This window comes from Nothoprocta perdicaria, unplaced genomic scaffold, assembly GCF_003342845.1.
Source record: "Nothoprocta perdicaria isolate Ctin4 unplaced genomic scaffold, notPer1 scaffold_95, whole genome shotgun sequence".
Taxonomy (NCBI): domain Eukaryota; kingdom Metazoa; phylum Chordata; class Aves; order Tinamiformes; family Tinamidae; genus Nothoprocta; species Nothoprocta perdicaria.
Window position 1 is genome coordinate 376,702 of NW_020456254.1, and position 14,010 is coordinate 390,711.

The 14,010-nt window shown below is 37.9% G+C and overlaps 1 protein-coding gene across 1 annotated transcript in view; it reads left to right on the forward strand.

The window, feature by feature from the left end:
• DPP6 (dipeptidyl peptidase like 6) overlaps positions 1–14,010 on the forward strand; it is a 241,474-nt gene that overhangs the window by 188,723 nt on the left and 38,741 nt on the right. The window contains exons 9-12 of the mRNA XM_026052982.1: positions 488–642; positions 1,831–1,928; positions 6,825–6,948; positions 7,497–7,535. Coding sequence (XP_025908767.1) covers positions 488–642; positions 1,831–1,928; positions 6,825–6,948; positions 7,497–7,535 — 416 coding nt within the window. The remainder of the gene's footprint in view (positions 1–487; positions 643–1,830; positions 1,929–6,824; positions 6,949–7,496; positions 7,536–14,010) is intronic.

Sequence of the window (14,010 nt, forward strand, 5' to 3'; positions counted from 1 at the left end):
TCTTCTTGGGTGTTAACAAGTTCCAGAATTTCATAACTTAGAGCAAATAGGTATTTTTTATTTCCATAGGATTAAATATCCCAGACGTGGCTTCATTTCTGTTATCATCACTCAGATAGGAACCCAGACTCTCCCAGTTGTTGATGTGCTCTTACATCTTTGTACAGGACAAATAGGAGGAGGAGCAGGGCATTTTAGTCTGCAATGAACATGTGTACTAATATAAGTAGTTTGCTGTTTCTTGAGCAAGACAATTATGCTTAATAACCTATATATTCAGAGTAATTGTTATCAATTGTGTTCATTTGTGTATATGGCACAAGTTAGTGAGCATTTTTAATTGCTATTTCTGTGACATCCATGCTGCACTGTGATTAGACTGGGATATTCATATCTACACCATTTCATTTATTGCTAACTAGTAATTTACATCTAATAGTCCTTTTTTTTTTTTTTTTCCTGGTCTCTCCTTTTTTTTTTTAATTAGAGGAGATCTTGAAGACTCACATTGCTCATTGGTGGTCTCCGGATGGCACCAGGTTAGCATATGCAACAATTAATGCCTCTAGAGTCCCTACCATGGAGATCCCAGTATACACTGGCAGCCTCTACCCTACTGTTAAAACCTATCATTATCCAAAGGTAAGAGAAAATAAAGCAGTCTAATTTTCTAATTATGATTTTATTTATCTATTTACAGTACATTCAGACAGTATCCTGACGGTACCTTATGACAAAGTAAATAAATAGATGTAAGGAAAGATCATCTGTTCCCCTATGAATGTGGTCTTCATTACTCTTCAACTACATTTGTAAAATTACAGTTTTCTTGTTCTACTGTAAGTCATTCTAAACATAATGAAAATAAGATTTAAATGTTCTTCCTTTGTACCAGCATAAAAGCAATTGTGTTTTCATGCTAGAGAGGTTTTGACTCTGTCTGAGAATTTGCAAGCGAGCATTATTACATTTGCTACATTACATGCCTTTGATATGAGAAGAAGGAAGAAGGAAAATTTAATATTTTGACTTTCCTAGAATAATCGGGATAGCATAATATCAGAGGAGATATTCCTGATTTGGAGACATGTTATGCCTGAGCTCTAAAAGGAGAAAACAGTTAAAGACAAAAGACTTAAGAAACAATCTTTCCTGGATTGCAGAAGCCTGTAAACTGTCATGCAGTAAGGACACAGCATCCAGTGCAAGTCTCTACCCCTTGCTGATGTATTGTTGCTGTTACTGTGACTGCTGTAATTTTCTGCTATAAGTGCAGAATTGTACTGCTCTGTAGAGCTATTTCTTCTGATATCTCGCTCTCTGCAGTGATCACTTTAGACCTCACATATTGGACTAAATTGAACCATATTTTAACAGGAGAGATATCCACGTATGTGTCAGTTTGGTGCAAAAGAGACTCAATAGGGAAAGCCCTTTGCTACAAAAGAAAATGCATCAGTATTTTACCATGCCTAGCGTGATCCTATGAGACAACTTTTTATCAAAAGAGATAGAAAATAGAAATAATTTGTTACTTGACATGGAAGGTAGCACCTTTTGCAAGGACAGAGGTGTCCTAAATAACATTACAGCTTGGTTCTGCATGCAAACCTCTCCATTCCTCAGTGCCACATCACTACAGTCACAGTCTCCTTGTGAACAGCTGCAGCAACCCAGCCCAGAAGAGGCAGCGTATGAAATGATCTCTTTGTGCAGTTCATACCAACCTGATGCAATGGCAGTGCATTTTAGAATCTATGGGGGACACTAATGAATCAAAAACATTGTATTTTGTAAGATATGATAATTTATCCTCATTTCAAAATCCAGGCTGGAATGGAAAATCCAACAATCTCCTTGCATGTGATTGGTTTGAATGGACCTACGCATGATCTGGAAATGACTCCCCCAGATGATCAAAGAATGAGGTATGTGCTTTCTCACGCAGTGACGCAGAACACTGGTTCTGCCAGGAGTTAAATCAGACCCTGACTCTATTCTAGATCATTTATGGTCCCTTTCTCTAAAACTATTAAGTAGTTTCACTTTGCGTAAATCTACTTAAATATATCCAAGTACTTTTATTTTTCTTACATGTATTTATTTAGAATATTGTTACTTTGAATTTGCTGTGACCTAGGTTAACTTCAGAATGGATTATTTTTAGAAAATTATGTGGAATTCGCCCAAACCAATAATAAAATATTCATTTCACATGTAATCACGGGCATTGTGAAGGGGATATTGTCTGACTCCTGTATGAGAGACCATGAAGCAAAAATAGGACAGAGCTATAATTCAACAAACATCAGCTTGCTCCTTTGTCAGTTGGATTTAGGACTGTAACCAGACTGAAAATATATTAAAGAATCTCCATTAAGAATATAAAAGGAAATCTCTTTGTAGTTTTTAAAACAGTATCTTTTAGAAGTTGGCCTTCTATTTGGCCAGCTACCTAGATGCCAGTTTCTAATTAAGTGATTAAACCTGTTTGTATTCAGCAAGAATTTAAAAGTCTGCTTTGGACTCTGAAGCATTGGTCAAACTGCACTAAATGTTTGGGTCTATGAGCACTTGAAAGGAAGATCAGGTTGTTATAGTCTGCCTCCAGGAAAGAAATGTTTTCCATGATGCACGATGCTCCTACCTGCAAAGCTCAGCGATTAGAGTCCAGATCTATACTTCAATTACTTGATTTAAACTTGAATTAGATTTACAGCAAGCCAAGTGCAGCCAGTCTCTGGTTCCAGGTCTAACGTATGGGCAGGGACCCTTCTGCATGGTACCTTCTGTGCACATCAGCTGTAATGATACCTGGATGTCATTCCCAAGGATAGCATCCAACCAACATGTACAATGACCAATGACCTTTTTTTTTTTTTTTTTTTTTACAATGAGTGTTAAATTAGACTGCTGGATTTGTAATTCTACTACCAATAAAAATATATAGGTACTGCACAGTGTTAATGAAGCAGGCCCATACTGAGGGCAGAGGAAGGTGCTGGGGTGATATTCGTTGCGCATGATAAATATATAAGGTCAGTGCCTGATAATTGTGCGTAGCTTGTAAAGTCATTTCGTACAAGGATACTAAACCAAGAAGAACATTTATAGTGAGATACATTTATTTTTTAAGAGCATTAATGTCAGCCTAAGAGACGTTTTCACTGTATAACTCAGAAATGCTCCAGTTCAAATACATTTATGCATCAAAAGTCTGACCCTTGAATGACCCAAATGAGTGCATAACTTAGCTCACTTTTCAAAAAAACAACTGCATATATCAGGCAACAGTTCAGCATCACAGTATTCAAATCACAGTATCAGAACTGTTGTTCCTGGACAACATCAATTTTGTACTGATGGCATTCTCTGTAAACAGAAGAGACACAGGAATGTTTTAATTAGAATAATAACCTGAGACTGCAGAATCCAAGTTAATAAATTTGTGCTATGTTGCTATGGATGCCTGTAATTTATTGGGTTGCAATCAATATTTTAAAGTGATGCAAAATATATCATAATTAATTAGTCTCTGTATATTTCATCAAAAACATGGCAGTTGCCATCCCTAGGGCACAAGAAATCCTGCTAGAGCAATAGGGGTGCTTTTTCATTATGCATATATTTTCTGAAATGAGAGGATTAGTGTGATAATGTTTCATTAGAATAGACAAGAGGGATGTGCTGTACAGTTAGTTACAGAAAGGAGTTTCAGAGAGGCAGGAGAAGCTTATGATAAAGATCTTCGAGCAGAGACGTCCTATCAGAAGCATTTCAATGCATTTATTCTGTCCATGCAGATGATACAAAGAAAGAACAGTCTTGTTTCATGTTGTACTTTTTAATTTGTAGTAAAGTGTTCTGGTTCAGTTAATAGAGTTGAGAATAGAGTACTTCTACATTTCTTTTTTTAATTAAGAAAAGTCTGAAATTTCTCACGATATTGTAACATTTGTCTGTGAGGAAGAAAAGATGATGACTGGAAAACATATGTCCCATTTTGATAAATTTTCATTTTTCATACTGACCATTTTTGCCTCTTTTTCCAACATCATATTTTTCTCTGAAGAAAAAGAAAGGAAGTCAAGGAGGATAAGAGAAAAACTGCAGAAAAAAAAAAAAAAAGAATAATTCTAAATTTAATGTCAGAAAGCCATTTTTTTTTTTTTTTTTTGTTCTGGAGGAAAGCAACAGATCCCTCACAGTTAACAAATGCTACATCAGCAGGTAGCGGGAACAGAACCACAGTCCAGATTATTTGTCACATAATATTTATGCCTTAGACAGCAAATTAAACCAAGATATTATCTCCCTTGACTACAGAAATTGTCACGGGTTCTTGTGTAGGTCATGAATAAAGAAACAGAGGAGAAACTCAGACAAATCTGAGTCTGGAATCTGAGAGAGGAGACTGCTGTGCTCTGGGGACCACAGAGTGGATGACTGCCTGTCACTTAGCCATGCAACATGTCACTCGAGCAGAGTCTGTCTGTTCTTTGTGATCTTTATGTCTTTGTTGCTGTTCTCATACTTTAGCTACTCGCATTTGAGATTCACGTCTCCAGACATCAGCCAAGTAACCCTAGTGGATAGGCAAGGACACTGCACAATAACCAACACTCAGAAGATGGCAAACCCAACCACCAAATCCTTTACCAAGATGGTGAAAGCCATTGTAGAGCTCAGCATAGCTGCTCCCTTCCTGGAGGTGCTCAGAGATGTCTCTTCTGTCCCTTGCGAGGGCATAATCTGCTTGGAAGCAGATGTCCACAAAAGGGACAGTTCATTCTAAGGTGGCCAGATAACCACCAGGCCGGGCTCCTTCTGCCACCATGAGGGAAATTTAGAATCTCCTTAATTCTGCTCCATATAAGATCTGCAATAGGTCAGATGAATTGCACTTTAGAAATGCCAGCTTCTGGCCAGTGACTGCATAAGAAGTCTGTTCCACCAGCACGGCTGGCTGTGTTGCAGACGTTCAAAATTAACTGCGATGAATCACACCTTTTCATCTCATTTTGCCTTGTGAGATGGAAAATGGAAAACTGGGTTGTCCTGCAGAAGAGCTGTAAAAAGAAATAAATTATAGATTCCACACTACCTGAGACTAGAATAATAAGAACTACACAATTATACACACTAGTCTGATAGCTGGGATATCTATGGGCTTTATGACTGGGATATTCTTCAGAAGGAGTTTGAGAATCCATGCCCAGGGTTGTAGTAAAGATTATATTTGACCTAAAATAATAATTAAAACTTCATGAGCAGGAACTTTGGCTCCTATGTTCAAACAATGAGATGGATAAAAAAAATTTAATATATGTCCTTCAAACTTCAAATTGGATTTATTGAAGAAATGCTCCAAGCTACAATATGTACTAAATTCTCATTCATTTTCTGGGTAGGCTGAATTTGCTCAGTTCATTTTGGAGAGAAATAAGAGATGGTTATAGAGTTTAATTTTGCTTTGTTGTTTTTTTTTTCTCTTAGGGACTATGCTGTTGCTGATAAAGAGTAAAATTACAATTTTATTTCAAGCAATGAATTTTCAGACTCCTGTTGTCTCAGCCAGGAACATTACTTCTTCCAGTGTGGTGACTGCAATTGTTGAGGTCTTTGTTCCTTTTCCCCAGCCAAATTCAGGCACTAAATATTCCTGAAACTACAAAATCAATTTCCAACTTGTTATTTTGCTAGACAAACGGGTCTTTGTTGCTTTCTCTTCAGTTTATACAGGAGTCTCTGCCAGAACACAAAGTACTCTCCAGTGACACAGCACATTAATTCCAATGAGAGCAACAATTTCTTATACATATTTTATAGCAAACAAATGAACTAATAAAAAATTTATAGGCTGTGTGCTGTGAAAAATCATATTATAATTTAAGGATGTCTTTGGACCACATAGATCACCAGTTTATTATAGGATCACAGGATCTGTCAGTTCAGCAAGAGTTTTGCCCTACAAATAAAGTGGTGGAGCTCTACATTGCTGAAGAGTTGGACATGTGTGAACAACCTATGAAACTGTATTTGTTCATGATCTGGTATTTTCCAGCCCAGCTCAGACAAATGGGTTGCATTGCTCAATATTACGCAGTACTTTTCCCAAGACTTTTAGGGCAAAATGCCATCAACTACTGGACTGTGCAGCCAGGAGCAGAGGAACCCACACTGGTGATATACTCTGAGTATTGCCATAAACTGCAATAAATAGAGGACAGTCCAGTCTCTGCTGACTTCCTATGACAACCAGCTGCATCTGCTTTGTAGAACCCCTCTGCCTCTGAAAACTATATCTGTCTTGCTCTTTTCCTCTTAATGCAACACTTAACGGATATTTTACTGCGTGTTAAGCATATTTAGAGGCCATTAGCTCTTCATAAGCATAAAGAATACAACTATTGTCAGTGAAGGGTTTGAGTCAGACAGCTATACTGCTCAGAATGGAAATTACCTGCAGTTTTTTTTCCTCCCGTCTATGCATAAATTTTTAGCTCCAGGCATTTTAGTCCATGAGCGGCTGAATAGCCTGAATGACTCTTTATCTCAACCTTCTACTCTTCTTTGAAAATGACTTTCAGAAATGGCAGGTAAAATAGCTGTACAGCCCTAAATTTGTCATTTTTAGGCATTGAAATCCATACATTGGACAGCTTAGACATATCAAGATATAGGCCTAATAATCAGAGATCTTTCCTATGCTATTTACTCATAACTGTCTCCAAATGCTCTGCTATGTGGCAAAATATTAGAACATCTCTTAGCGAGACATCGGCCAGCAAAACCGATGAATTAAGGCATTTATGTGTTTTCAGGGATTATTACATAACCATGGTGAAGTGGGCGACCAGCACCAAAGTGGCAGTAAACTGGCTGAACAGGGCCCAGAACGTGTCCATCCTGACACTGTGTGATGCCACCACTGGAGTCTGCACAAAGGTACAGCTGGTCAAAAAGCTCATTTGTCATCAGTGTTCATAACCCACCTAATAAATCTCTTGGTTGTCCCACAGAGAAGCATGCCATCTGAGGTGTATTTATATAGACAGAGAATATAAGCAATCTGTGCAACATTTCCTGTGCAAAGGTAGATGTGCTGTTCTGTCACCTTATAGAAAGTCAGGAACCATGTGGTCCTGTGCGTGTATGAGATGGAGTTCATCCAGAAATAGCTGCATACATGCATCATACATGCATACATACATCAATTTACTACTGTATTTGTTTGGAGAATAATATGTATTGCTGATATTTTTTGTTTTGTTTTTGTTCTGTGTGAATAAAATGCTTTCCTGAGTAAATGCTTGGTTGTTTAGCAGGGAAGGAAGACCGAGAGAGTAGTCACTTGATTACACTCTTGAATCATATTCTTAAATGGATTTTTTTGTGCTTGTTCACAGCTTTTCAGATTCAAACTGCTTTCTGCACTGATGAGCAAAGTGTAATACATGCAAAGTATATTATTTAATGGTTTTGCTTTATTTTAGAAACACGAAGACGAAAGCGAAGGCTGGCTACACAGACAGGTAACATTGATCTTCTCTTTCAAGTGATTTTTTCAGTAGACTTTTGGTTCATCTATTTTTCACTCAAGGAGAAAAAGCTAATTTCTAAACCTAAGAAGGATACTTGGAAGGCAGTGTAGTGCATGTTAAAGTTCCCAGTAATAAACAAGTTGTTTTGGTTGAACTGGAGTGTAGTGTGCCTGAGATGACAAATTTTCTGCTAGGTCCCACTGGTCAAAATTAATTCTTAGTCCCAATTTTCTTGGCTTTAAACAAACTGAAACACTGGTGCTGGTTGAAATTCTCCCAGCCGCAGATTATCCACACAAGACCTGTCTACTATACAAGCAGTTCTTAAAGACTGATGTGGATTTTGGGTGGTATATTGATTGTCTTCTAGTCTTCCAGGCAGGAGAAAAGTCTACTGTTGAAAACAGAAGATCAAAGGTCACTTAATTAAAAGGACCTGTTTCTTTTCAGAGCCAAAATCATGCCAATAGTATCTTTGAGTCACAAGTTAAACTGGACAAGATAATCTGTTCGAGTCTTTGCAGATGTTTTCAGAATGTGAAAAGGAAATAAAAATGTCAATAAGAAAATTGAAACTGTGAGGGCTTACATGAGACACAGAAGAGGAAGGAACTCTCTGATCAAGTTTAATATAGATGAAGAAAAGTCCTGTAGAAAAGAAAAGAAAAAGAAATATCAAATTTAGCCTCCTTAGAAGTTTAGATTTATGTGATTCCCCTTCTCCTTTTCTGAACTGTTTTGATTATTTGTTGGGTAGTTTTTTTCCAATATATATCTATGTACAACCTGTAGATTTCCGGCAGATGAATCTCTGGAAGCTCATTTATATAACATTTCCCCAGCAGTCAGTTCATGAAAGTGATCTCAGATTTGATTAAGTTGTTCTTTAGAAAGAAGCTGCTGATATGAACTCAGCCACAACACATTGAACTGTTTCATATGGGTTATGGGGATGCCATAAAGGGAGGAACAGGTCAGCTAAACAACTTGTACCGTCCAGATTTAAAGAATTTCATATTTATGTCATTGCTTGTTCAGAAGATCCAAGAACACAGAAACTGCCATACTTCTATCCAGCAGGAATAATGATCTCTTTTCCAGGGGCTGTCCTATAGCACTATGTTATGTGTGATCCAAACAAAAATTGATTTTACAAAGGAAAGAGCTTTTTTTGCTCCAAGCTTTTAAAATAGTCTTTTGCTATACTCTTGTATAAAATAAAAATACTGCCAAACTGTTATTCATGTTCATAATGCTAGTGTTGCTTTAATAAATAGCAAATGCTTCAAAAATGAGTCACGTCTACAGAAAATTGAATTGCCTGTATTTTGTATCTTTATAAAACAGTTCCTTTAGAAAGATCATTTATTTTGTAAGCCCGAAGCTAGGTTTAGTCCTTTCTCTGCTATTTACTAGTACCTCCATTTCTCTGAAATTCAATGCAGTACATTAGAAGGATGTCTGTTTGTGCATTGCTGTGGTACTGCAGCCATGCACCTACTACCTGGGCAAGAATTAGAGATGGTGTCTTGTCCTAAAAAACAGTAATGAATCATCTGCCTACCTCTAGTGGGTCTGCTCCATAGAAATACACTTTGTTTTACTGCATCACATACTTAGTTTGAGAATAGAGAAAGCTTCTTGTCGCAGCCAAATGAGTTAGACATCTCAGGACTAACCTCAGCACTTGATATAGACTTCAGAGATATTTGATGCTACCCTTCAAGTGTTTTTGTTGGAATCTGAAGAATTACAGGGCTCTTTTGCTTGTGTATCTGGCAACAAAATTGTTTAAATTTCTAGTTTCAACTAAATAAAGGATTACTTGGATAATCCCCTTTTCCATATTTATCTTTTTACTCTATTACACATGCATCTAAATAACTGGAAAATTATTTCTATGGCATGTGTGTCTGAGTCTGAGAGTGATGTGAAAATGTTAAATGCTAATGTGATTCCTCTTGCCTCTTTTAGGAGGAGATGAATTGTAATCCAGGCAGCCAACTAAGGGAGCTCAGGAGTGTGACTCAGCTCAAATAAAGACTCCTAGGATTAGACATTTCTATATAGGTGTATACATATGAGTCAGGTGCTAAATTCCCACTGCTGTCAGTCAATATAGTCTTCACTGTAGCCAACAAAGTCAATGTACTTTACACATGATTCACTTCACCAGTAGGAAGAAACCAACTGCTTGTTTGGCCAGCTGGTACTATGAACTCCATTGACCAGATCTTCTTTTCAAAAGTACTCCAATTTAAAATCCAAAAGACTGAGGAGTTTAAATGCTGGCCTTGCTCTTTAAAACATTCCAAGTTTTATTTCCAAGTTACACATGTAGGAAAAAAAAAAAAAAAGCCTTAGTTTTACTCTTTTGAGGGAGTTTGATCTGCAATAGAGACAAGCTTCAGTGCAGGCTAAGAATGGAGATGGGGAGAGAAGACGTCTGTGAAATGACAGAAGATACCCACAAAGGACATGAGGGAATATCCAGGCATGACAGGGTTGAAGTATTTCAGTCTGATAGGGCATATGACCCATGCGTTTGAATTTATTTGTTGTTATTGTTGTAGTTTGGTAACTCAGAGAAATTTATTAGTCTGTGTATGGAAGGTCATAGTAAATGCTGTCCTGTTCCTTTCTGGGCTTAAGTTTCTAAATGAATTTTAGTAAGTTCCAAAAATTTGGAGAGCCTCTTTCCAGCAAAGGCAGAAAGAGTTACTGGTGCCAGTGTCTGTGCAGCTAACAGGGTAAATTACTCAAAGCGTAATAAGAAATACATATTTTCTACGCATCCTGCTTGAAAGTGTCTGTCATTCTGTGTATTTGCCATATGACTTGTCCGGAACGTTCAAACCTTTTGGACAAATAAGAACAGGCACACAGTGATATAGACTGGATAAGGATTTTGAAAGTTTTCATTGCTTTTATTCACATACCTGCTTGTGCACTTCTGAACTTTATTCTACTTCTGCTTAGATATACAAATGCTTTGAAACAGTAATTACCAGTGTAAAAATTTTGTTTCAGTTTTTCTGAAGAAGCCTTTTCCAGATGACAACTGCAGACTGACAGTGAGTCAGTAAGGGAGATGATAGCAGGCAATTGCTGAGCATCTGTTGTAGATGAACTTTGCTAGTGTTTTAATTATCTTAGTTATTTAATCATGAATGTGACCTGAACAGAATCAAGTATAATCCAAGGTGCAATTCCAAGTCCACATTGATGTCAGTGGGACCAGGAGATCACCCCACAGTTGTTTCAATATATATATAACCTCCAAAACTTCCTTCATGGCCTGGCTGGCCTCCTGATAACAATTGCTTTGGGCTACATTATTTTTTTCCGGTCCTTCTGTTTCCCTCATGTTTCAGGTAACCTCAGTCTACAAATACAGAGTTTTGCTCTATCAGAAAGGGGATTGTTAAAAAAAACATGACCTTTTCTATATCTTTTCCCTTCAACCTGACAGCACAATAATCCAATAATGATTCTCTTATATGTAGCTAACAGGCAGTAGGAAATGAGGTTCCTTTAAATAAAAGTAGAGATCAAAGAATCTAACCAGCCAAACTGACATTTTAACCGTTAAAGCTCTTTGTCATGTCAAACTTATAACTGACCAGTCATTGCCAGTCAAAGAATGCAACATAAATAGGATGCAAAGCCCCGTAATTCAAATATCAAATTCATCTACCAGAGATAACAAAATGTCATTTGATTATGAATGCAGCACTTAAATAAATAATCCAGTTTTCAGGGATTATTCGTGGATCTAGTGGAGAGGAATGATATTCAGAGGCATTGGTTCATCTCCTTTCCAACTGATGACCTTATCTTTTGGTGGCAGAACCCTGGCTTGAGAGATGGCCATTGGTATGGTGACACTACTCTTAGGGGCCAGCATAGGGGTAGGAACAAAACGTGAAGATTTGGCATTGTCACATGGCTTGAGTATGGACTGAGATCACCTCCCTGCAACCAGAGGCTGCGGCAACTATATTGTTGCAGCAAAACCAAGGGACATTTATAATGGTTCTTTGAATTTGAATTAAAGATTTACCTCAAAACAAAGAATCAAAAGGCTTTATATCACATATGGTTGTTTTTGAGGTTATTGTATTGCAACACTGTACTAGGAGATTTCTTGCAAAGAATAAATGCTCCAATTCACCCCATGGAGCCAAGTCATTCATTCTGGGATGGGGGCAAAGGTGGATCAGACAGAAAAAGGAAGAGAGTATTGTGGAAGAGAAAAGGCATCACAGGAGGAACAGGAGAGGCCTGGGTTATTTATATTAATTGGTTTCCTATTTGAAACTTGAGAATGAACTAGAAAAATGTAGGTCTCACATAAGTATTGTTCACAGTCAATACTACACAGCAGGCCAAGCCTAATGCTCAAAGTTTCAAAGAATCTGCTTTCAGACTGATTTCTGTGGGGAAATATGTGTAATCCAAGCAAAAGTGCATGAAGCACTGCACATGACAAGAGCAGGACACAGGGAGGGTACTACATGACAAGGGCCTGGACAGACCAGGTTGGAGCTTGATTCTGCGGAGCTTGCAGTATGATAATACTGGGCCCACAATAATATTTCCTGTTTTTTTTTTTTGATGTCAGTAGTTCCTGGTTGTATTTTATCTATGTATGCATAGGACTTTCAGGCCCACTGACTCCCCATAAAATGGATAACTTATCTTTCAAATGTTTGTCCCAGGGTACATGCAACTGTGTGCTCTCTTCAAGTCATCATGGTTAGTCACCTGTGCACTTCCTACGCATGCTGGCGTGCATGTTGTCTTTCTGTCTTTCACCAGAAAAGTCTTCTGTCAGTGGCTGCAGACCAGACCTAGTGATACTCAAGAACGAGATCCCTTATTTATTTATTTATTTATTTATTTATTTATTTATTTATTTACTTACTTATTTCTATCTTATGCCAGGATTGTGTTCAGGCAGATATATCTCCAGAGATGGAGACTCCACTCCATTACCAGAAGTTTCATACCTGCTGCTTAGTAAAAGCACTTTGTTTGGCCTGCTTTCAATTGATGATTTCCTAATATTTTCAAGAACTACTTTTTTTTTCTAGTATTGTGGGATTCAGTAAACAGCCAGGCAAAGACTCACACAGTTTGTATCACACACAGAAGGAAAACAAACAAACAAAAAAAAAAGACCAAGAACAAGAAAAAGCAAAACAATAATGTTTGAACTGCTAAAGGCATGAGCATACCAGTACTGGAGTGTTTTGGAAGTGCTTTGAGCAATTCCAGTGTAAAGAGAACAGTTTGTTTGTTTTTAATTTAAATGCCACTGCTTGAAATTTTATTTGCTTATTTATCTCATAAAATGCAGTTCAAGCCAAGTTCACCTCAAGATCCCCAGTGTAGCTCCCTACGATACAAATATCTATTCCAAAAAGCCTTTCAATCTGATCGCTCTGCTTGCCATTCCAAGCCAAGTCTCTGTCTCTGTCAAAATTTTAAGTGAAGTTAGGGCAGCGTTAACACGTCGCCCTTCCAACAACAGGAACGTGCAAGCAGACTGCCTCGTAACATCAGATGAGTACTGAAGGCATCTGTCATTTCTGCCACGCACCTCCTTCCACCATAACTCTGAGTGACAAAGACTGCTTTTCCTGGCAGAGACACAGTGCTGGGACATGTCAGGCAGTAGACAGACATAGAAATGCGAGGAGAACTTGTTGCTATTTGCCTCAATAAAGTGAAGCCTGTTGAACAGGTTTGTCTGTGCTATCGCAGCAGGTTTCCAATGGATTTTCTCCTATGGTTGAAAGACATCAGAAAATTCTACATAATTTCATGTTTCAAGTCCTAGAAAAATGTCAATAACAAATGAAACTACTATTTCATAGAACGTCAGCAGGCAATAAATGGGCATAAACTGAAAACCTAAGCAGAAGAAATAAAAACAAGCACTTTGAACCCCCTGATGTAATATTGTTCATAAATCTGATCAATAGTGGAAATATCATTAATCAGTGAAGAGCTAGTAGCAAAATACAATAAGAATAGTGTGTTAGCTTGTGAGAAATAGTTTATTTCGTGCATTACAAGTCTCCTTATGTAATTAAGTTCTTGCTGGCTCAGAGTGGCATCTTCGCATGCACCAAGCAGAAAGCCAGGGTGTTTCAAAAATATCAAACCAGAAGAGGCTGAGCAAAAGTGTCCCTGATGTTGTCTTGTCAGCCCTTGGAGAAGCAACTCTGGAGCTCATCAGCATGGGGAGCAGGCCAGGACAGGCAAGGCTTGGCCAGGCCTAGTGTCGCAGAAAGGTTCAGCAGATGTTCAGCTTTCGTTATCATCCCAACAACTCAAGATTCCCTTGATGTAGAGCTGCTGTATCACTCCATAGTTGCCATCCTGCTGCTCTCAGTGTAACCTACTGTTCAACCATCTTCCACATCAGAAACATCCCACATGCCTCAGGGTTCCTGAA